General features: G+C 46.9%; 1 protein-coding gene across 1 annotated transcript in view; it reads right to left on the bottom strand.

Moving 5' to 3' along the window:
- Positions 1–4,101: 4,101 nt before the first annotated feature.
- CACNA1I (calcium voltage-gated channel subunit alpha1 I) overlaps positions 4,102–20,714 on the bottom strand; it is a 148,036-nt gene continuing 131,423 nt past the window's right edge. The window contains exons 26-36 of the mRNA XM_062491357.1: positions 19,434–19,543; positions 18,695–18,828; positions 17,908–17,978; positions 14,999–15,077; positions 14,323–14,444; positions 13,228–13,560; positions 12,491–12,637; positions 8,197–8,313; positions 7,654–7,822; positions 6,593–6,789; positions 4,102–4,806 (exon numbers count right to left, since the gene is read on the bottom strand). Of these exons, the coding sequence (XP_062347341.1) occupies positions 4,102–4,806; positions 6,593–6,789; positions 7,654–7,822; positions 8,197–8,313; positions 12,491–12,637; positions 13,228–13,560; positions 14,323–14,444; positions 14,999–15,077; positions 17,908–17,978; positions 18,695–18,828; positions 19,434–19,543 (2,184 nt within the window). The remainder of the gene's footprint in view (positions 4,807–6,592; positions 6,790–7,653; positions 7,823–8,196; positions 8,314–12,490; positions 12,638–13,227; positions 13,561–14,322; positions 14,445–14,998; positions 15,078–17,907; positions 17,979–18,694; positions 18,829–19,433; positions 19,544–20,714) is intronic.

Here is a 20,714-nt window from a genome sequence, read left to right as displayed (position 1 = left end):
AAGAATTTCACAGAGGGTTGGTGGTGTGCAGTCCTTTATGCCAGCCTCATAAAAACCTCCTAGACAAAACAAAAAAGAAAAAAAACCCAAAAGCCCAAATGAACCACCCTGCTACCTTTCCTTGAAAGAAAAAAGTGGCCACATTGGCAGCTGACTCCTATATACCTAGTTTCATAGAGAACTTTTGGTAGTAGTAAGGAAGACAGATGAAGATGTAGAAGACACGACAAGTATACCTAGTGGTATGCATCACTCATTTGGCTGTGCTGAGTCAGTCTCTGGGTTCAGAAAAAAAAAAAAATTCTGAATACAGGTGTGTTTTCCATGAGCACATTGGAGCAGTTGAGGATTCCACATTCAAGAGAAGGTGGGAATAACAAGGGACGAGCTGTGCTCTGCAGCTGCAATGAACAACATTAAGAGGCCCAGAGTTCACGGTGAGAGAGGAAAATTTACAGGGAGGCCTTAGGAAGAAAAAAAGACTAGAGAAATGTTTAAAATAGGTAGAGGAACTACCTGGTGAGCCAAAGTGAAAGGAATTAAATGCACCTTTTGTGTTGGAGCAGCAGCAAGAGCAGGACACAGCAGCAAGGTGTGAGCTCCAGGAGGGACTCAGCGTGGAGCAGGGAGAGGGACTGCTTCCACTGGCAGATGCGGGGGACAGCTGGGCACAGGGCTAGTGTGGCAGCAGGACAAAACAGAGCAACATGGGGATAACAACAGCAGCACCCTGGCAGGAACTGCCTGTGCGCCAGCCCCTTGTGAAGTGGGAAAGGAGTATTAGAGGCTGAATTTGCCTGGGCAAATCCTAAGATGCCCTCAGGTGTTGTCTGGGAGTGGGCGGGTGATGACAGAGGTTTATCCATGTGCCAACAGCCAGGCATAGCTGGGAAAGGCAGCTCTTGCCAGGAGAAACTGCACAACCTGAAGCGCTGCAGAAATCCCCAGCAAAACCACAAAGTTCTTGCTGGGGTTTAGTGTTCTGCCTCCTCTTTGGGAAGGATAGATGTTTTCTGCTTCTTATTGAAACAGTTAGTAAATAATTAAAAGAGAGAGAGAGAAAATATTCTTTAAGGATAACTTAGTCTTCTGTTTCCATGGCAACCTCCTTCCTAAGCCAGGAGCCTTTTGCTCCAGTCCTACAGCCGAGGGTGAAAGTCCTTCTGCAAGGAGGTGGGCCAGGTGCCATGACCCTGCTGGGAGGTGAAGGGGAGACATTCTGCAGAGCAGAAGGACTGCCATAAACCCCAAACCACAGGAGAAACAAAGATGTCACTTCCAGGGACCGCCAGGAATAAGCCCAGAGATGTCCATCCAAGGGGCTGTAGTCACCCCATGAGGTCACCACCACCATCTTTTTTACCCTTCTTCCCTCCCAGCTACGCCAAGTACAGGCCATGCTTCTCTCATGATCAAATATTGGGGTAATTTCTAGCACTCCACCAGTCTCTGATGTTTCTCCTATTGCTCAGTTGAAACATTTCACAGCCCATACAACTGCAGGACAGCTTGGAGTCCCATCTCTGTGTTCTCTTATGGCAAACTTCCAAGGAGCACTCTGTGCATTGAAGTGTCTGGAGTTTGGATGGGTTTTTGGCAAGCTCTACCTCTGGCTTCAAAGTGGCTCTGGGTTTGGGTCAAAGCCTTGTGCAACCCAAGTTCATTGTTCAGCCACTTAGGGACTGACTTCCTCCCCTGAGGATGTGAAACCACGTGTCGTTTCCCTCCTCTCTGCCCACGGGACAGCAGGCAGGGGCAACTCACCCAAAGAACCACCAGTGCAAAAAAAAGCGTTTAAAGACCCTTATTATTGCTTTAATAAATCTGTACTTGCATCCTTTCTGCAAGGACAAGGACCCAGGCTCTCCTGTCCTCTGCTCACAGGTCTGACCTCCCTGCAAGTCAGCACGCTCTTGCAATAGAGCAAATGAATGAAGTCCACACTTTTATTATCCTTTTCCTGGCTGCAGGTCCCAAGTGATGTGCTTGCTGTTTGCAACCCTGGTTTGTAAGATGCAGCAGCTGCTTTAAAGTCAGACAGGTCACCATCAAATCAGAACATCTGTCATCCTGCCCTCTTCACAATGCTGTATGCCAGCTGGGAGATGCCTGTGAGGGCTGCAGAGGCCCTCTTGGTCTGACAGAAAAAATGGGACAGGAAGCCCTGCTCCTTCTTCTCAGCTCTCTAAACAATCTCGTCTCCATTAGGCTGCTGTCATCACCCTGCTGCCCTTCCCAGTCTGTCTTCTCTGATACATGTGAGTGGAACATCCCTGGGGTGGTATATGACATCCAAAATTCTTTGTTCCACTCAGGTGGCTGGTTTTCCTACCTACTTGCAAATCTGGGACGGGTACAAAATCTTGGAGCTGCTGCAGGAGGAGATCCAGGCTGGGCCTACCAGGAAGGAGACCTGTGCAGTTGTACAGCTGGAAAAGCAAGGAGGGATGCAGCCTCTGGGAGCCTTGTTGCAACCACGGTGGGAGAGGATCATGCTGGACAGAATGCTGGATCCTGAGGCAAGTCATGGTCATTCTGCACTCACCCTCCACAATCCTCCCCACTCCCACTGCAAGGCAGAGACAAGGAGAGCTGCAGTTCTCCTTGTCCATCTCACCCACCTCTCCAGCTGGTGAGCCAGTTGGCCTGGACACAACACACATGAGCATCCTTACAATGGCATGCACGCACAAACACACACACACACACACTCTCTCCAATCACCATTCGCTGCTCTCCATGTCCATGGCTGGCTCTGATCAGGACTCTGGTCCCAGCTACACTGATGCAAACCAGGAGAATGCCAGAGGATGATGCTAGAGAGGAGACAGAACCACACCCGAGCTGAGGATGTCCTTACAGGGAATTCCCACTGGAACTTGGAACAGGGTTAGCCCTCACCCAAGGGACTGACTGTGTTTTGTGTTGTTGAAGCCCCCTTTGCTTTTATGTCTTTTTTAATATTCTAGGTTTTTTGTATTCTTTTAATATATAGCTATAGATACAAAAATAACAGATCGGTTTCTCTAGGGATAATTTTTGCACCTTTGGGCTTCTAAAATAAAATATCACAATTACTGCAAATAAAAGGGGGAAAAGTTCAATTTACTCTCCCCTTTTTACCTTCCCCTTCCCTTCCACCCTGCCTCTCCCACTCCAAATATCCCCGTGAACCTTGTAATTCTCTACCCTTTGTAGTTTTCTTTCTTTGGAAATGAAAAACCCAAACCCAACAAAACAACAACAAAAACAAGCCACGTAGCCTCCATCTCTCCTTTCACGAGCATGCCCACTGTGCTCACACATTCCCTTCAAAGCAAGGCTTTTCACCTCAAAACGTTTCCCTGTGGTCCACCGCTATTTGCTTTTCTCTGTTGCTGGGGCCAGATTTTCACCTGCTGTAAATCAGCATGAATTCACCTCAAGCCAGAACTCTGCTGCTTCACACCAACAGCAGGTTTTGCCAATTTATTCTCCCCCTGAAGATCTGGCCCACAATTTTTAACCCTGGAAATGGAAGCATGGACAATAAAGAAGTTCCCAGAAACACACCAGGCAAGCCCCAGATGCATTCTCCTTGCTGGTCACCCTGCTTCCCTTCCCTTCACCCTACCCTTATTGGTTTGGTGTAGCAGCTCCTTCAGGCCCTCCCTTTCTCTTGCTCCTCCTTAGCACTTTCTGAAATTCATAATCTCTCAGTAAAAAAAATAAATAAATCAATCTCTCTATATATGTATATGTATATAACTAAAGAGCTACCACGTAGCAGTCACCTGGCTGGAGGGTCCCGTCCCTGCCAGCCCCATGGCCTTTTCTTGTCACTGTAGTCTCTGGGGTGATGGTCCAGGTCTTGCCCTCAGGCAGGACTGCTCCCGTATTGCTTGCACTCTCCCACACCTCTGAGGTACGGTACCAGAATATTTATTTTATATATATATATGTATATATATATATATTTACGTATATATATATATTTATAAATTTTCGTTCGCCTGCTTTCCTTTCCTTGCAAATCCTTTGGAACTGCTGCCAGGGAGAAGCCAGTGAAACACGCTCCCCGTGCCAGCGGCCGAACGCTCCCTCCCTGCACCTCAGGGACCCTCATCTGTTCCTCTTGCTGACTCCATCACCCAGCTCCAGCTCGGCAGGGAGCGGGGAGCTGCGGTCCCCTGTCCCCAGTCTGCCGGGGCCATCCGGCTCCTCTCCTTCCCTGGGCGAAGGGGAGTCCTTGCAGAAGTCCGTCACCCAGGAGGGCATCGAGAGGAAGCCCCGAGGGTCCACGGTGTAGAAGGGCTTGGCGTGGTGTGCGGCGGGGCGGCGGGGCGAGGGGCTGGCGTGGAGGCTGCTGGTGCTGCTGCACTTCTTCACCGGGGTCAGCCCCGGCGGGGGCGGCGAGAAGAGCGAGGTCAGCGAGAGGCTGCTGAGCGTCTCCGAGGGCTCGCTGTTGTTGCCACCCCCTCGCAGGCTGCTGCCCGCCCCCTCCTCGTCCGAAGGGTCCATGGAGTCGTGGTGGGTGCAGCCGGGGCTGGTGCTGCCGCCGCTGCTGTGGCTGCGCTGGTGGCGGCACAGGCTCCGCAGGCTGAAGAGCCCCCGGCCCCGCAGGCTGCGGCGGCGAGAGGCGGGGGGCGAGGGGGCTGCCGGGGGTCTTTGGCTGCCTGCCGCCGGCACGGGGCACAGAGCCACCGGCAGGTCCAGGGCGCAGTGCGGAGAGTCGCTGAGGTTGAGGCTGTTGTCCTCCAGCGTGGTCTGCAGGCTGCCGGCCGAGCTGCTGCTCCGGCTGTCCAGCGACGCGGCGCTCTCGGGGCGCTGGGGAGCGGAGCACGGAAACACAGCTCTCAGCGAGGACACGGGCACTGGGCGAGAGACTTCGCCTTATCGGGTTTGGGGGTACTTCGGGGTGGGAAAATAAGCCACGATTACAGAAAGGGGGAAAACTCCGTTCCTCTCTCACTCTTCTCTGCTGGGGAAGGGAGCCGTAAACCAGCCAGTGCTACAAAGCGCCAGACATGCAGCCTGCCGCGGGGATTTCCTTATGGGTAAGGAGGATGAAAGGTTTCCATGTTTTGAGCTAATTTCATTCTGCTTCAAGATGAATCTACCCCTCCCACCTGAAGTGCTCCACCAAAGGGAAGGGATGCTGTGTCCGTGAGCCCTGCAGCACCCACCACTGCTCTGCCCCTGAGCAGTGATGGTCCAGGAGGCAGCAGAGCAAAGGTTCCCTGTGGGTCCTCACTCATGGCTTCCCTATAAATCTGCCACGCAGGGTGTGGACACGTCTATCAGCTGAACAGGAATCAAGGGACCTTTGTACAGACCTCCTGTCATTAAAAAAAATCAGCAATATCTTGGGGAAGAAAAGAAGCCCCATGCTTCTTTTGACCAGCACTAGCAGCAGCTACCCTTTCATTTAGGGTAGAAAGGTGGGGTGCCCTTCCAGCAGAAAGAGGAAACAGCCTCAATTTCCTTGTATCAGGGCTCATCTAATTAAGCTGCATTTTAGCTGTTTCTAGGAAATTGGTCTCCACTATGTGATCATCACTGGACACTACACTGGGAATGATGCATGTAGGACTGGAAGCAGTCTCCCGAAGCAGTCTCCATAGTTATAAATATACAGTCTGTGTCAAATAATCAGAAATTTACTAATTTCTCCCTTATAACAATTCAGTACTTTTGTCCCAGTGGTGTGCCAGCTCCAGGGCTCTACCTCTTTGTGTCTTAACTTAAACTGGAAGTTTCAACGCTGCAAAAGCTCAGTCTCAGACCAAGGCTAAATTTATCCTTGGTGAATTTATACACATTTATATTGTGTCAACGGTGTCTGTCATATATAGCTGGATAGCATATGATTTTATTTTTTTAGTTTGTCTGGAATAGAGTGCCTCTGTTCATGGAGTATCTTCCAAGAACAATAGCAGGGATCTCTACTGGGATTTCATCTCTGTGTATTCTGCACTTCAGAGACACCTGATCTCCCCCTCAGTGCTTTTATTCTCTTCTTTTGTTAGTGAGAAATAGCTGCCTTTTCAGAAAGAGATGGCACCTTTCTGGGACGTGAGTTAAGTGGGCAGGGCACAACAGTGAGCTTAGGGACACAATGTGTGGATGGGGCACTAAGGGATGTGGAGGATCCAGGTGGGAAGAAGGTGCATAATTTGTAGTCACGGTGTTAAGAGGACCCGAGGAGGCTGTGCCGCTGTCACCTCCCTGGCCCACACCTCGGCTGCTGTGCATGCAGGTGTCTGCAGCACACCCAGTGCCAGGGACCCAGGGGGGAGCTACAAAGTGATGTGATTTCATCTTCATGTGGGGCCCCTTGCAGCTGCCAAACTATTTGTGGATCCAAAGCAGAAGAACAAATAACTTCACGGGGTGACAGCTAGCCAACACCACTTTGTTGCACTACCCTCTCTCCGCCCCTACTCTCCTGCATTCTGCAGTCCACTCTGCTCCTCCTACAGATCCAGGTTACACAGCCTGTGACCACAGTTGCCTCCCTCCTTCCTCTGCCCTCCTCCTCATTCAGCCCCCTCTGTCTGGGTGGGATGTGAAAATTGAGTTTTCCTAGCAGACAGAACCAGAAGTTCCTCACCTGACGGAGAAGTGAGCAGTTCACACCTGGAGATCTCAGTGATGCCCACGAGCCTTGCAGAGAGATCTTAGGAGGGTTGCGTGGACACGAGACTTCCTCAGGCCCTGTTTGGGTGGCAGAGATGGCTGGGTGGAAAAATTCTGTTGGTACAGGTAACAGAGGGGAAGATGCACCTGTAGAGAAGGGGGTGGGAGGGACTGACAGAGCATCAAAAGAAAGGGGAGGAGAACAGAAATAGAAGGGAAAATAATAAAAAAGTTTAAGAATCCTCTGATTTTATATTGTGCCTTTACTGCTGTTACACAGAGCAAAGTCTCAGGTCCAGTGAATAAGGGATATAGAGGAGCATGCACCCCTGGCCAAGAAGCCTCTGTCTGGTGTTCAGACTAAGGATCTCACTTTTTGCACAAAAACCTGCACCACACCAGGAACACCTAACACAGCTCAGAGCCATAAGGTAACAGGCCAGCTCTGCTGTTGCTCTCACAGAGAAATTATGAGCTATAATGCCTTGATTCAAGTATATATCACTGCCAGAGGACATTCATCCCAGATCCTGCAAGGCAAGGGATAAAGGGAAATAAATTAAGTGGTGATGTGGGAAAGCTGGGGAACACAGGAGGCCAGGGCATGCTCAAGAGTAGAACTGGAGCACTTCCACCAGGGGCAGACACGTGTTACATGTTCCCTGAACCTTTACTTGGTCTCAGGGGCCAGCAGTGTTTTTCTGTGCTGAGAACAGTTAATCCAGCTGACATGTCAGGAGAATCTGTCCCCACTCATGTTCTCTGACCATGCATGGTGCACTGCTGCAAACGGGGATCAGCACTTTCACAATATTTCAGAGCATCATGTCTGAGGGAAGATAGAAAAACTAGCAATAAAAATGAAGGAACTGCTCCTCCCCCCATTCCTGAAGCAAATTATCAATCTGAAAGCTAATTCTTGGTTAGTGTAACCCCAAGTCACAATAACTCTCCTGGCAGAGGGAAAGCAGGGGAAAAACAGACCTGAGCCAACCCAGAGTTTCAGCAGACCTGGGGAATGAGAGCCCTGCTCACCTTTGGTACTTTCATGCTTTAGCCAAGACTGAACTGAGTTGAAAGGAGGGTTCTCCATTTCACACAGGTAACTGTCTGGGTTTGTAGAGCCATCCTCGCTGGATGATGGAAGCAGGCATTCCCCCAGATTGTCTGCCCCAGTGGAGTCAGGGTTGTCCTGGCCATCCTGCTGGAAAAAATAAGTGAGGACAAAGCCTTGTGAAGTTTAATGGAAGATGATAGAGCAGACTTTAAAGCCTCAAGAAGAACTGATTCTGATAATAACTTCAAGCTAGCTAAGAGATGCTCAATTTTCCAGCCCAAATACCTTTTGACTAATTCAGAGGAAGTTACTAACAGTAGTGAAGAGAACTTTCAAATGCATGTATTCTTTTGTTCTCCTCAAATCCTACTCCACAGTATGTCTCTATGGAGAAGCTCTTGGAAAATGATCAGAATTATATTCCTCAGCAGGGACACCTGGATGAATACAGAGCACCTGAAATGAGCAGGTGCATGAGTACAGCACATGGTGTAAGATGCCCATGGCTGTCTGAGGCTAACCTTGATCTCCTTAGGATTCAGCTGAGCAGCATTTCGATTGTCTGACTCATCTCCTAGAAGGATGGAAGAGGACTTATCTGAGTTGAGGGATAACGCTTCCATTTCAGCCAGCTGGACCTGCAGGAAGGGAAAGGAGCTGTCAGAGGTCATGCACAGAATCCACATTTCAAGCAGTCACACTGTTGATGGTGGATAAGTGAGAGCCTGTGGACCCAAGATCAATTTTAGGTTATATTCCTTGGATATATCAGGAACTGCCTAACCCAGACCTGGGCTGGGCAGGAGAATTCACTTTTTAAGAAAGGTTGAATATACGATCTGCAAGCAGGCTGCTACCAATACATGCTCCTCTAGTGCCAGAATTGAAGAAACGAGTCCTGTATCTGTCACAGTGATACAGCTGACCCAAGGCCTTGCAAGTAAAGCCAGGCAGGCAGAGGGGTCCCTCAGGCTGGGGCCAGGGCAGCCAGCTCTGCTGAGGGATGAGGAGTAGACCCCTCTTTCTGAAGGCACCGCAGACAGCCCTGCTTAAACATGAAGGTGCTTTCATTCCAGGAAAAGTCATGCCTCTTGCAGTCCATGCCAGTAACATGCTTTTCATAATCTCTTACCTTCATTAATGAAACCCTGTTTCTCTTCAGCTCTCCTGCATCTTGCCTTTCCCCTGTCCTCTAACCTACCCAAGATCTTACCTAACACCGTCTTCCATTCTGTTCTCCATCTCTAAACTCAACCCTCCCACACACCCACACTTGAGCTCTCTTGCTTTCTGAAAGCAAGTCTGACCAGTGCATCTCTCTCATTCTTGTGCTTCAGCTCTGCTCCAGTCCCATGCCTGACCTTGCTTCATTATTTTGGCCTGTTTAATACCACATGTGCCCCTCTCCCATCCTCTTTTCTCCAAGCTTTTAAATCCCCTCTGCCTGACAACTCTTTCTCACATTGCCTAAAAAGCATATTTTTCTACCAGCCTAAGCCATTACTCTGTCCCTCCTGTGATTGGATTTCCATCACTGGTCTCTAGAGTGCCAGAAGTTTGCACCACCACCAGCTAATTCTTGAGAGCTGTATTCTGGGTTGTCTCAGTCAGGACAGCTTCTGGCCGTGTGTTTGTGTTTGCAAGAGGCAGGTACAGCTCTGGCTCCATGACAGCAGGTGAAACGTTTGGAGAGATGACTTTTGAGCTGGAAGTTTAGTGGCTTGTGCCAATGCCAGAGACTGGAAGAGGTCTCCGTCTGAGGGATAATGCAGTTTAAACAAACGGAACGGAAAACCGGAGCTGGATTTAAATAAAGTGCACAAATGACATCCCTATTTGAGAAATTATTCTGATACAGGAACATGGTGCTGTTCAACCATGGAGAAAGCCAAAAACCAACAACTGCTCCTCAGAGCATGAATACACAGAGAGCCCACAGTGAATTTATGCCAGGGATGCTACGCAACCACCAGTCAGCGACAATTCCTGTAGAGAAGCACAGCCTTCATCCAGTCCCACCTAATGTGTGTACTCATCTGTTACTCTCCCAAATGCTTGCTATACCAAAACAGCCTTACATTGCTTGTAGAGACGCGAGCATGACACGTGGTAGCATCTGTGACCACCTCTGCCATCTTTAAAAAAGGATTTCAACAAAAGCCAGAACAGTCTGTTTGTCACTGAACCACTTGCTTGAAAATTCTGTCCACCCTGGGATCTACACAAAACCCACAATCAACAAAGTCATGACTAAATAAACTGCAGGTGTGGAAACGCATTTCACTGGTGCTCATTGACAAGGTCCTACTGTGGCTAAACACACTTCAGTCATCCATATACAGAAGTCTGTCAACCACCCCAAGAGTGAAAGGATAGAAATGACAAGAGAAGAGTTTAGCACCATGAAAAAAAGGAGATTTTGTTCTTTTTGTTTCCCTTAGAGTAGAATATTTTAGAATCTGCTGACTAAAGACAAGGAACAAAAGAAATATTTTAAATTCCAGTGGGGGAGAAGGGGCTGTTCACTAGACCCCAATCCATGAAGCCTGCCAGGAACATCAGCCTGAGATACCGAACCATGTGCACATATCCCTGAGAAAGTGTGCAGGTATATCTTTAAAAACAGACCCATGATTACAAAAATCCTTAACCGTACAAATAATTGGTTTGAAAATAAAGGATCAGGAGCGTAATTGGGAAAGGCGTTGAGTGCTTCTGCTCAATGCCACAAAAAGCTTAGCACACATTGATGAATTTGAGCATATGTTTAAATGTTGTGTCCATCCACCGTGCTCAGCATCTCGATGAATTAAACTACCAATGCAATTGGAGGGGACATTTTTGGTTAATGCATGATTTTTGTCAGAAGGGCAGTTGGAGGCTGACAGGGTGGACAGCAAGCATACTGGGTTTTTTTCCACTTTTTTCCATGCACTTAAGAGGAGTAGATAAATAGTTTTTGCCCATGTAACTCGCTGTCCATTGCTTCTGGGACTGTACAATTCAGTCTGTGTACGATACTCATTTGGATATGTTGATGTGCCAGAGTACATGCTAAATTAATGATTGTGTTCATTGCTGATGTTAGCTAGGACTCCATATAGTGATTTACTATTGAAATTTCCTCAGATTTTTTCTACTTTGAAATGTGAAGAGAAGGTCATGATAAGTCCTGGCTTAAAATCCTAAGGTATAGCTCTGACTCATACGATCCAAAATATGATTTGTGTTTTATACTAAACTCATTCTTGCGTAGATAATTTCTTTTCAGTTCCACATTTTAGATGCATTGAAATACCAATTGTGAAAGTAATTTATGGCTCTATAGCAGCCATTACAAAGTATGATCCAAGAATAATTCTTCAGTTGTGATAATTAGATAAAATTCTTTGCTCTGGCTGTGGGTTGCATTTGAAGATTTTGCTATCTAGTTTCTTTGCTGGAAAGGTAAGAAAATGGGTTGTTGTCTTCATTCGTGGGGATACTGACGACTATCTGTGAGGTTTTCAAACCAGCTGCAAATGACTTAACATGGGGGAAATCATTCTGGAATGCCTGAGGAGATCTCATTTGCTGAGAAAGCTGAGCACGAATTGCTCAACATAAAGACTTAAGTAAAGCAATGGAAATTGCAGTTAATTGAAAACAAGTTATTTGGTTGCATTAATGCAGAATTCATTTGTGAAATGTCTCAATAATGATAAACTACAGCAATGTTTGCATTTTGATGCTTTGAAAAGGAAGCAATGGGGGAAAGCAGACAGCTGAGAAGCTGAAAAAATACCAGAGCATCAGAACTAGGCATCTGAGACCAAACAAAATATTGCTTTCTTCAAACATGAATAGAATGATCTGCCGATAAAAGCTCTTTCCCCAAGTTTCCTTGTTTCTTTGTAAGGTATAACAACATATCAAGTCAGTCATGGGGAAGGAGAAGGTGAACTTGGCCACTGATGTACAAATTTACTGTCAGAAGACCCACACTATTGCTACAAGTCTGACCACACAAAATCAGAGCACCTACATACAGTAAAATTATTTCAGAACTAAATTAGTTCTGCTACTCACTTAACCCTTCCCAGACTATTTTGTTCCTCGAGTTTCACAACCTGAAAAGACTAATTGCTTAGAAAAGAGTTTTCCAAAGCATGTACCAGCTTTAGTAGCTCAAGCCTAAGCCATTTGTTCCTGCTCTTAGCAACAACCCATTTGTCAGCTAACCAACTTTCACAGTGGGCCCATTATTTAGTTTTTGCTCAAGCTAATTAACTGGTTTTCACCACAAACCAATCCTTGCTCACAGACATGACTCTATTCAACAAGGCAGTTAAACATGTGCTTAATTGATCGACCTCAGTAGGGAATAAGAAAGCACACGCTTAAAAACAAGGACAAAACACAAGCTTAAATCTCCCACTGCATTGCTCCTGAGTGGTCTCATTGGGGTGAGATCCTCAGAGTTCTCTGTCCAACACGAGCCTGAACCTAGACTTTTCTTGCAGAATTGAACACAATAAGAGCTGCCAGGATGCCTTCATAGTCATTTCTCCACAGGTCATTCAGTCCCTCCTGACCCGTGTCCTGTCACGTCTCACTTTTCCACCACCTCAAACATCCACGTGTGGCTGAGGAGGGCACACCTGTACTAGAGGCAGCACCAGCACTTCACAACAGAGAACAAACACAGGTCAACAAGCTCTACTGTCTACACGATCTATAGTGAGGACCACACAGGGGACGACCTGTGGGCACGTGGGTGTGGGCGTGCAGGTCTGGGGGGAAGAGTCCCCTCACACATCCTCGTACGCAGGTTACCTCTTGCTTGTCATGGTTACACTTCTCGCACATGGCCGGCGAGGAGTAATGATGGAAGACGGAGCCCGATAGGTTATCGATGATCATTAACTCCCCGTCGAAGGAGTCCTTAATAATTAAAGAGACACTGTCCAGCCATAAGTTCTCCTAGGGGACAAGAAAGGGGGGAGGATGGGAGAGATCATTTTAAGAATGTCGAGTTTTTTGCTTTCAAGTTTCACGTGAATTTGGGTCTGGGTTCTCCACCCTGACTCATCTGGAGCAGCATCTTGTTCTGCAGGTACTTGCACAGTGTCACTGGGGGGAACATTTGCTCCACAGTGTGTGTAAAGGTGTCAGAGTTCAATGGAAAAAAAAAATAAAATAAGGAGGGACAGTCTTCACTCACTTTCAGTGCTCTGCTGGATTCACTCACTCTCAATCTGCCATTTCTCCTGCACTCTTCTCCTGAGCTCCCCTCTCAAATTTGCTCCTGTCACACCTTTAGCTGATTTGTTCCAACCCTCCTCTGCTGGCCCTCAGGTTCCTACACCTTGATGACAATGAACAGGACACACTGCTGTCATAGCCTTGTCCCTACATGATCCTATGAACTCAAAAGTCTACTGCTGAAAGCAAACCTTTCATCCTGAGGTGGAAGACTCTGCTACTGCTAAGCCCTCAATCATCTGAGCTGCCCAGCTAATGCCCACAGCTCCTTGCTGCAGTCTGGTTAGTAAGTTCAAAAGTGTACTCACCTGGGCTGGAGAGTAACATCTCACGCACAGATGTCCTTCAGGATCTGTTCTACCACCACCTCCTCCTGCTCCTTTTCCCTGTCCTGAATTTGGAGAGCCTGACTTGTGGGAGCACAGCCCATGAGTAATTTCCATCTCAAGCTCAGCATCCATCTCTGCATCCTCCTGGGCCTCCTTGTTGCTGTCGTCGAGATGTTTCATGAGCACAGCTACCACCACATTGATGAGGACAAACTGGGCTGTGAGCACAAAGCTGACAAAGTACAGTGGGGAGATGAACTGCAGGTTGCTGAGACAGCTCCGGTCATCGTGGCTGCAGTCACGCAAGGTATCCTTGAGGGAGAGTTGGGATAAGGAGGGAGGAAGGGAGGAAGGAAAGGAAGGAAAGGCTAAAGTAAGAACAGAAGCTTGGCTGTTCTCTCTGTCAAAAAACACTGATGCCATTGGAAAGAACAGGGCAAACACTTCTAACACCCCATACCATTTGGCAAAATGAGGTCCCCAAAGAATCTGGGGGACTCTCTGTTCATATGCTGCTTGATTCAGAGGAAAACCATCCAAAGGCATATGAAGCAAACTTTTAGACTATGGCATGCTGCTGCCACTGTAGCCCCACACATGTGAACAAGACCAAAAACCAGAAGGCTGGTACTGCCTTCTCCCATCTATTCTCAAAAGCACCATATGCGATGAAAGAACTTTGTTTTTTCCATGTCCTCCAAAAGAAGTATTTGTTTTGTGTTTTCCTGGTAGCTCTGCATGGTGAGTGCCATGTCCAACACACGTGTCCTGTGCTCAGCTTTGATAACAGTCCTGACTACAGTGGATATTCCCTCCTAGCCTAAATGATTTTCTTGTTCCTCCCAAGGAAAATTTGCACTTTTCTCAATCAGATGTCTCTAGGACTAGATGAGCCCATGGTGTGTAAATTACCATGGTGGGGAGAGAAACTCTGGACCAAGCAGGGACCTTATCTAGCAACCCAGCTTCTGTGTTCTGTTCCCCTTCCCTTGCTAGCCCAAGCTCTGCTGAACAGACCATCAGAATTTCTCTTTCCCCACAAGCAGGAGATGCTTGACTCCAAGTCCCAGTTACCTTCATGATCCCATTCCAGTTGTCACCTGTGGACACCTGGAAAAGTGTGAGGAAGGCCATCCCAAAGTTCTCGAAGGTGGCGTGGCGGCTCATGCCCTCACAGGGATTCTCATCGTTGCACACTGAAAAAAAGGGGGAACACAACACTCAGGGGAGGACATACCACCAGCCCTGAGAACAACAACATGAACCCACAACCTGAAGACCTCAGGTAATGATTGGTATCAGCACCCTGTCCAACAGTTGGCTGTTGGCCATCAATATGGAAAAATCCCTGATGGCCCAGCCTCAGGATATCAGGCAGTGTAATTCTGTTGCTCAGGGGGATCCTCCCAGCATGTCACTGGGCTGCCTTTCTTCTTGATCAATATTCCATGGCAAGAGATGTAAATAAGCTTTCACAATTTTTTTTTTTATAATCTTGAAGGCGATGTCAGGGACAGAGTGCAGGAAAAGCAAGTGTTTAAGAATGTAAGAGAAAACAGAGACTGCTTTTATTTGTTAGGCTGTTAGGTCAACAACAGTTTAGAGGGAAATTCCTCTTATATCAATTATGCATAAGGGAGAATAAAGTCCATCAAATAACTCGGTGCCTTTATTGGAGAGTTCTGATATTGAGAAACCCCAACCAGCATGTCTGTAGCTCACACTGAAGCATGGTCTGCTTGAGACTTACCCAGTTTACCAAAGAGCTCCACTCCTAGAGCAGCGTAGATGAAAAAGAGGAGCATGAAAAGGAGTCCAAGGTTTCCCACCTGAAAGCAAATGGCATCATCAGCCTATCCCAAAGCCTATTTCATCTGTACAGAAAGTGTTTCTGCATTTCCAAGTCTGAAGAGAACAGCAGTGAAATCCCAATGTACAAATACAACCAAACCATTGCTCAACACTTGAGAAATGTTCAATGATGGCTCCAGTTGCCATCAGGGCTGGGGGAGGAACAGGTAGGTGGGAAGAGAAGGCATGGAAAAATTGAGGACTTAATGGGTTTTTTGAAACATTAAACAGATTCTGGTCTGAATGCATGTGGTCACTGGGCCTACGTTAGGATCATCACTTCAGGAATCTAATTTAGTCACTGCAACTGCTGTGCCATCCAAATTCGGGAGAGAAATAAATGATTCAGCCCACCCACTCCCCTGGACTGCCACATCCTGGCTCCCTACATACTCACTGGAAGGAATTATTTCTGATGATTAAATTAGGCACCATAGTAAATGCTGTGAAAACAGTGCTGGGTCTGTGTCTACAGGGTGTTAAGGAAAGGAAGTTAATAAAACTTAGCTAAGGACTACATTTCCAAAGGGCTATTTAAAATTAAAGCTCATTGACTACTAAGAATTGCTGCAGTGCAACAAAGACAGGAAAGGAATTGAAACAGGACAACTGGAGATGCCTTTTATGCCATTAGCAAGCCAAAATCCCTGATTTGAGTCTGTGCTCTAGGAACAAAAAGAGAAAGGTCAGGAAGAGGATAAAGTGCAAGGGAAAGGACAGCTTATTTTAAACTACTTCTTTTGGCAAAGCCAATAAATCTTGGAGAATAGTATTAGAGATAATTCAGTTGTCCCCTGAAGACCCAGTGTATAAAATATGGAGACTAGATTCATTCTTTTAATGCTGAAACGGGTGGATTTTAGACCTTTAAGTTCAGATTTTTACAAAACTGTAAGTATGGAGAGGTTTTCTTTTTTTATCCCTGCTACATAACTTTATAAAGCCAACCTATTATAGGAGGTAGCAAAAGCCAGTCAATAGGAAGTCATAGGCTTTGATGCTGGAGGGATTAAGTATTGTTATTATCTTCCAGAGAATACCTAGAGACTAAACTTTCAGACATCTGCTTGCTTTGGAGCAGGTATTACTGACCTCCAAAAGACCTGGCCTACAAACTTGGTTAGCAAAGGAGCCAACAGGTAGGCAAATGGGACACAGAAAAATCAGAAGTGATAAAGTGTGGAAAAATATACTTGTGGTTTGTGGGTAGGACCAGAAACAGAAACTCACAGGTCCCAGCTGCGCTCTTTGCCATCGTGAGCAAAACACATAACTGTCTGATGACTCAGTTTCTCTGTCTACATGACAGAGATATGAATATTTCCTCTTCTTTTATTTATTATCTATATTTTGAATCTCACCATTTAAGTGAAAATATATTGCAGAGTTCTCTTACCAACAGTTTCTGGATACTATTTCATCCAGCTCTTAATATCTGTGTGCATGTAACTGGGTTTCAGAATAAGCAAGCCACAGACATGCAGATGCTGGATCTGAAGACCTGCTCTGTCCTAGATCCTTGCCTGAGAAAAATCATCTGTTGTGGCTCCTGGAATGGAAAAGAGCAAGGTGCAAAGAAGCTGCACTGAGCCAGTCTGTAGCAGCAGAGCCAGAACTAATAAAAATTTACATTCCAGATCTGCCTGTAGTAAGAACATCCTTCATCTCTCCTCCCTTCTATTGCCCAGAGTATTTCAGCCCAAAACTATCCTGAATGATGTTGTATATCCTACACATTAATTATTAATATTGTTGTTATTACCACTATTAAAATAAACCACAAATAATTATTGTTTAACAAAAAGCGTGGAAGATCAGACAGAGCTCAGGATCCATAAAAGATTGCTGAGTTTCCTTTTCAACTTTTATGCCATCATATTCCTCTAATTCAGATTGACATTTATTGTTACCAACACCAGAAGTAAATTCCCTGAGTAACTACTCGTGCTGTTTTCAGATTGATTCCCAGCACATCATCACTCACCAGCACTGGCACATTAGCTGATAAATCAACTGACAAATGCCCATGCATTTTGGTAACACACAGTAGAGTTGCCTTCTCAGGGCCTGCCAAGGGTCTGATGTATGATCCACAGAGCCACTTGGTGCTGTTTCTCCTTGCTTAACAATTCTCCCTCAACAATCCAAAAGGAAGGGGACCAGACTCCCTGACTGCTCATCCATCACGGGGGATGCTCACAGTGGGCTTGAAGCCTGTGTAAAGCACCATGTCAGCATCTCGTTTGGGAGCAGCTGCCACTCACAGCTCATGAGATCCTTCTGTCTCCCTGTCTTGCAGCAGACTCTTAACTGCCGGCTGTGTGAGCCACAACAGAGCGTGTCACTGCTTCTCATGCATGAGACACTCAGAAACACAAAGGGATCCAGGAGGAGAAAAGAAGAAAAAGCAGGAAGGGGGAAGCACTGACTAAGGAAAGGAGAGTGCAGGCACATTCAAGGAAGGTGAGTGGTGCAGTGACAGAAAGATGTCCTTTACTCCTGAAATGGCTGCCAATCACTCTTCCCTTCTTATGGAGAGGGGAGAAAAGAGCAAAGGACTAGTTGCAAGCAGTTAGACACTAGCTAGACATGATGGGAAGAAAGCTACCCTTATCCAGGGATCAAGCTTTATTTCTTCCACATGCAGGAGAAGACAGATGTGAGGTGAGCTGTAACCCCATGAATGACATGAGAATTTGGACATGACCTTCAGGCAGCTCTCTGCACACCACAGTAGACACGACCCATAAGAATCAACCCTTTGGAAAAAGGGACAGAAGAGGAGAGTCTTTTTGGAAGATATGTTACCTGTGGCAGGGCTTGAACAACCGTATCCAGCAGCGCTCTCATTCCCGTGGCCATCTTCAGTAGCTTCAGGACTGCCACAACAAGCACAAGACAAGTGTCAGTCAGACTAAGCTCAGAGGCATCTTTTGTGTGCCTCACTAATGACAGTAGCACAAGACAGATGTCCTGTCCCTCCAATGCCCTAGAAAAAATTGACTTTCCCCTCATTCCTCTTCTTGTTTTTGATGGTACAAGTTGCTCCTTTTCCTCAAGCTCATATCCTTTTTACTAAATATTTTGTTTCTGCCCCTCATGTCTATTGGGCTGCTTCAGCCTCACCCAGACACTCCAGCCATGTACTTTTTCCCAGGAAAGTGTATCCTAATTGTCCTTTTGCTTTGATTTTTCCTTCCATCACTTTCTTTTCCTTCAGCCATCACTGTTATGCCGTCTTGGCACACCTTGGCCACCACCTTACCTGTGCAAATTTCAACATGCTTGGTGGCCTCTGCTCCCCACACCACTACAACAGTTGTCCCAAAAATGAGTAACAGAAAAAGTTCAGCGCTCACATGATCTACCCACCCTCCCAGTACTTCACCTCTCAGGGAACCAGCAAGTCTGAGCTACTAGGGTGTCCTAGAACCTAGAATCTCTGCTGGGATGTGATGAAAGACACCCCAGAGGCTCCTGGAGGGCTGGGGACAGGGCCAAACTCAGGACTTTACAGCTCCTGCTCAACGAGTCATGGAACCAAGTTGAGCTCATGGCCACATACACCCCTGGCTCTGGCCAGTCTCTCTCTCACCCCGGGCGATGCGCAGCACCCTCATGATCCGGATGATAGTGGGGTTAATTGGGAGAGCAGCATTGATTTCAATCTCTTCCAGTGTGATGCCCATAACAGACAGCAGCACAATGGCCAGATCTAGCTGGTTCCACCTTTAGAGGAAAAATTGAAGAGAACAAACGAAGATACAGTTTTTCCATTTTCCTGAGAAAGGAAAGATACTTGTCTTCACTTCATCCTAAACATTTCCTTATGTATGAGTTCAAGGCCCATTCTGAGTCAGCCTATATGAGCTTTTCCAGAGAAATAGAGATTCGCTTTTCAGACACCCTGAGAAGCCAGAGGCAAGCCAGTCAGATTTGAAAGCATGGAGCTGTGTTACTATGGCACTACACTTTGACTAATGGGCTCAGCTTTTCATGGCCTTACTGCCTTGAATCAACTTTGTTATACATGTTCTGCTTCAGCATGCTCACAGTTTGCCTCAAGAGCAGGAAAAAAATGTCTCTCTCTAACCTCATCTCCTTTGCTTTCTAGCCTAACCAACAGATTCCAACCAAAAGGCAATTTTTTGATGATTCTTGCTATTGCCTAGTCACTGCAGCTTGTGGAGGACAAGGAAAGGTCCATGCTGTGCAAAACTGGGAGGCAGTCAGAGCACTCTGCCACCACTTGAAGGTCTAGATAGGTCACCATCCCCAAACTTCTACCCTAAATCCAGCTGTCCCACAGCCATAGCTGACAACCCTCTGCTCACCTGTCTTTGAAGAATCGTCGCAGACCAAATGCCACCAGCTTGAGGACTGCTTCAAACACGAAGACAGTGGTGAACAGGTAGTTGCAGTACTTGAGGGCGGTCTCCAGGGACTGCCACAGACAGAGAGGGAAAAGAATTGAGGCAAAAGCACCATCAAGCACATAACCCACCCGTGCAGGAACTCTCCTAAATGCCAGGAATTCATCCTGGGGTGTGGAAGCTGCCTTGCGTATTCACTGTTGGGTAGGAAAGTTGTGCCACACTTCCTACCTGCCTGAATGTGGAGGTCACGTAGTTAGGGCAACCACCAGCCAGCCCCTCTGCCCCATGTTCTTCTCAGGATCAGTTACTGCTCCTTTCTCCTGTGCTGTTCAGCATAATCAGCAGGAGGAGTCTATTGCAAGAGAATCCATGAAATGCCATAAGGCTTTTCTACTGCCAGTAGCCCGTGCCACCTGAACGACACCTTGTTAATGGCACTGGCATAGCCATCAACCAGGAGTGAAGCACAGAGCTTACTCTGGTTGTGGATTCAGGTCATCTCTGACCAGAGGAAACCCTGCTGTGCCTTGGTCTGGTGCCAGCACATCATATCACTGAGCTGTTTGGTTTCTGGCTCTTTTACGTGCTGCCCCTTCACGACCACCAAGAACCAGTGTGAGTGGTGAGCAGCTTTTGGTGGCATTTTGTACTGGAAGAGTTTGAAGTGCTTTGAGAGATTGTTTAACAGAGCCTGACAACAGGCTGGCTCTGCTGGAGCTGTGCTCCAGGGAAAGGAGCTGAAGAGTAAGGAAGAGGAGTGACTTGTTGAGAAACAAAGATCTGATGTGATCATCTTTATCACCAACAGATAAAGGTTGAGAGTTCCTGAAATACAAAGCTGGGCACCATCTAGGGCAAGATGAAAGCTGGGCAGTTGGGCAAGGTGGGCAGGAAACAGAGGAACCTGGCAATATATTTGAATGAGAACAGACAGTTTGAGCTCCTGATTAAAGCCTGAGCTACCTCAGACAATCTGTTCAGATACTAGAGCTGTCACCTAAACCAAGGGTCTTCTGAAGAGAAAACTGAAATGTCACTGGGCAAATGTCATGATGTATGCTTTGTCTACATGTGGAGGCAGAAGGCTTCTTTGATATGTGCAGCATACATTTTTCCCACCGAAGGCATCTGCATCTTTGCCAGGAACAGAGAGGTATTTGGCCTGTACCCAAACAAAGTGTAAATCTTATTTGACCTCCAAGGTGCTGTATTTGGAATCACACCCTGCAGCTGTGAGAG

The sequence above is a fragment of the Cinclus cinclus genome, chromosome 4, assembly GCF_963662255.1.
Source record: "Cinclus cinclus chromosome 4, bCinCin1.1, whole genome shotgun sequence".
In the NCBI taxonomy this organism is placed as follows: Eukaryota; Metazoa; Chordata; class Aves; order Passeriformes; family Cinclidae; genus Cinclus; species Cinclus cinclus.
The sequence above is the reverse complement of the archived record's forward strand: the minus strand, read 5'-3'. Positions and strand labels throughout refer to the sequence as shown.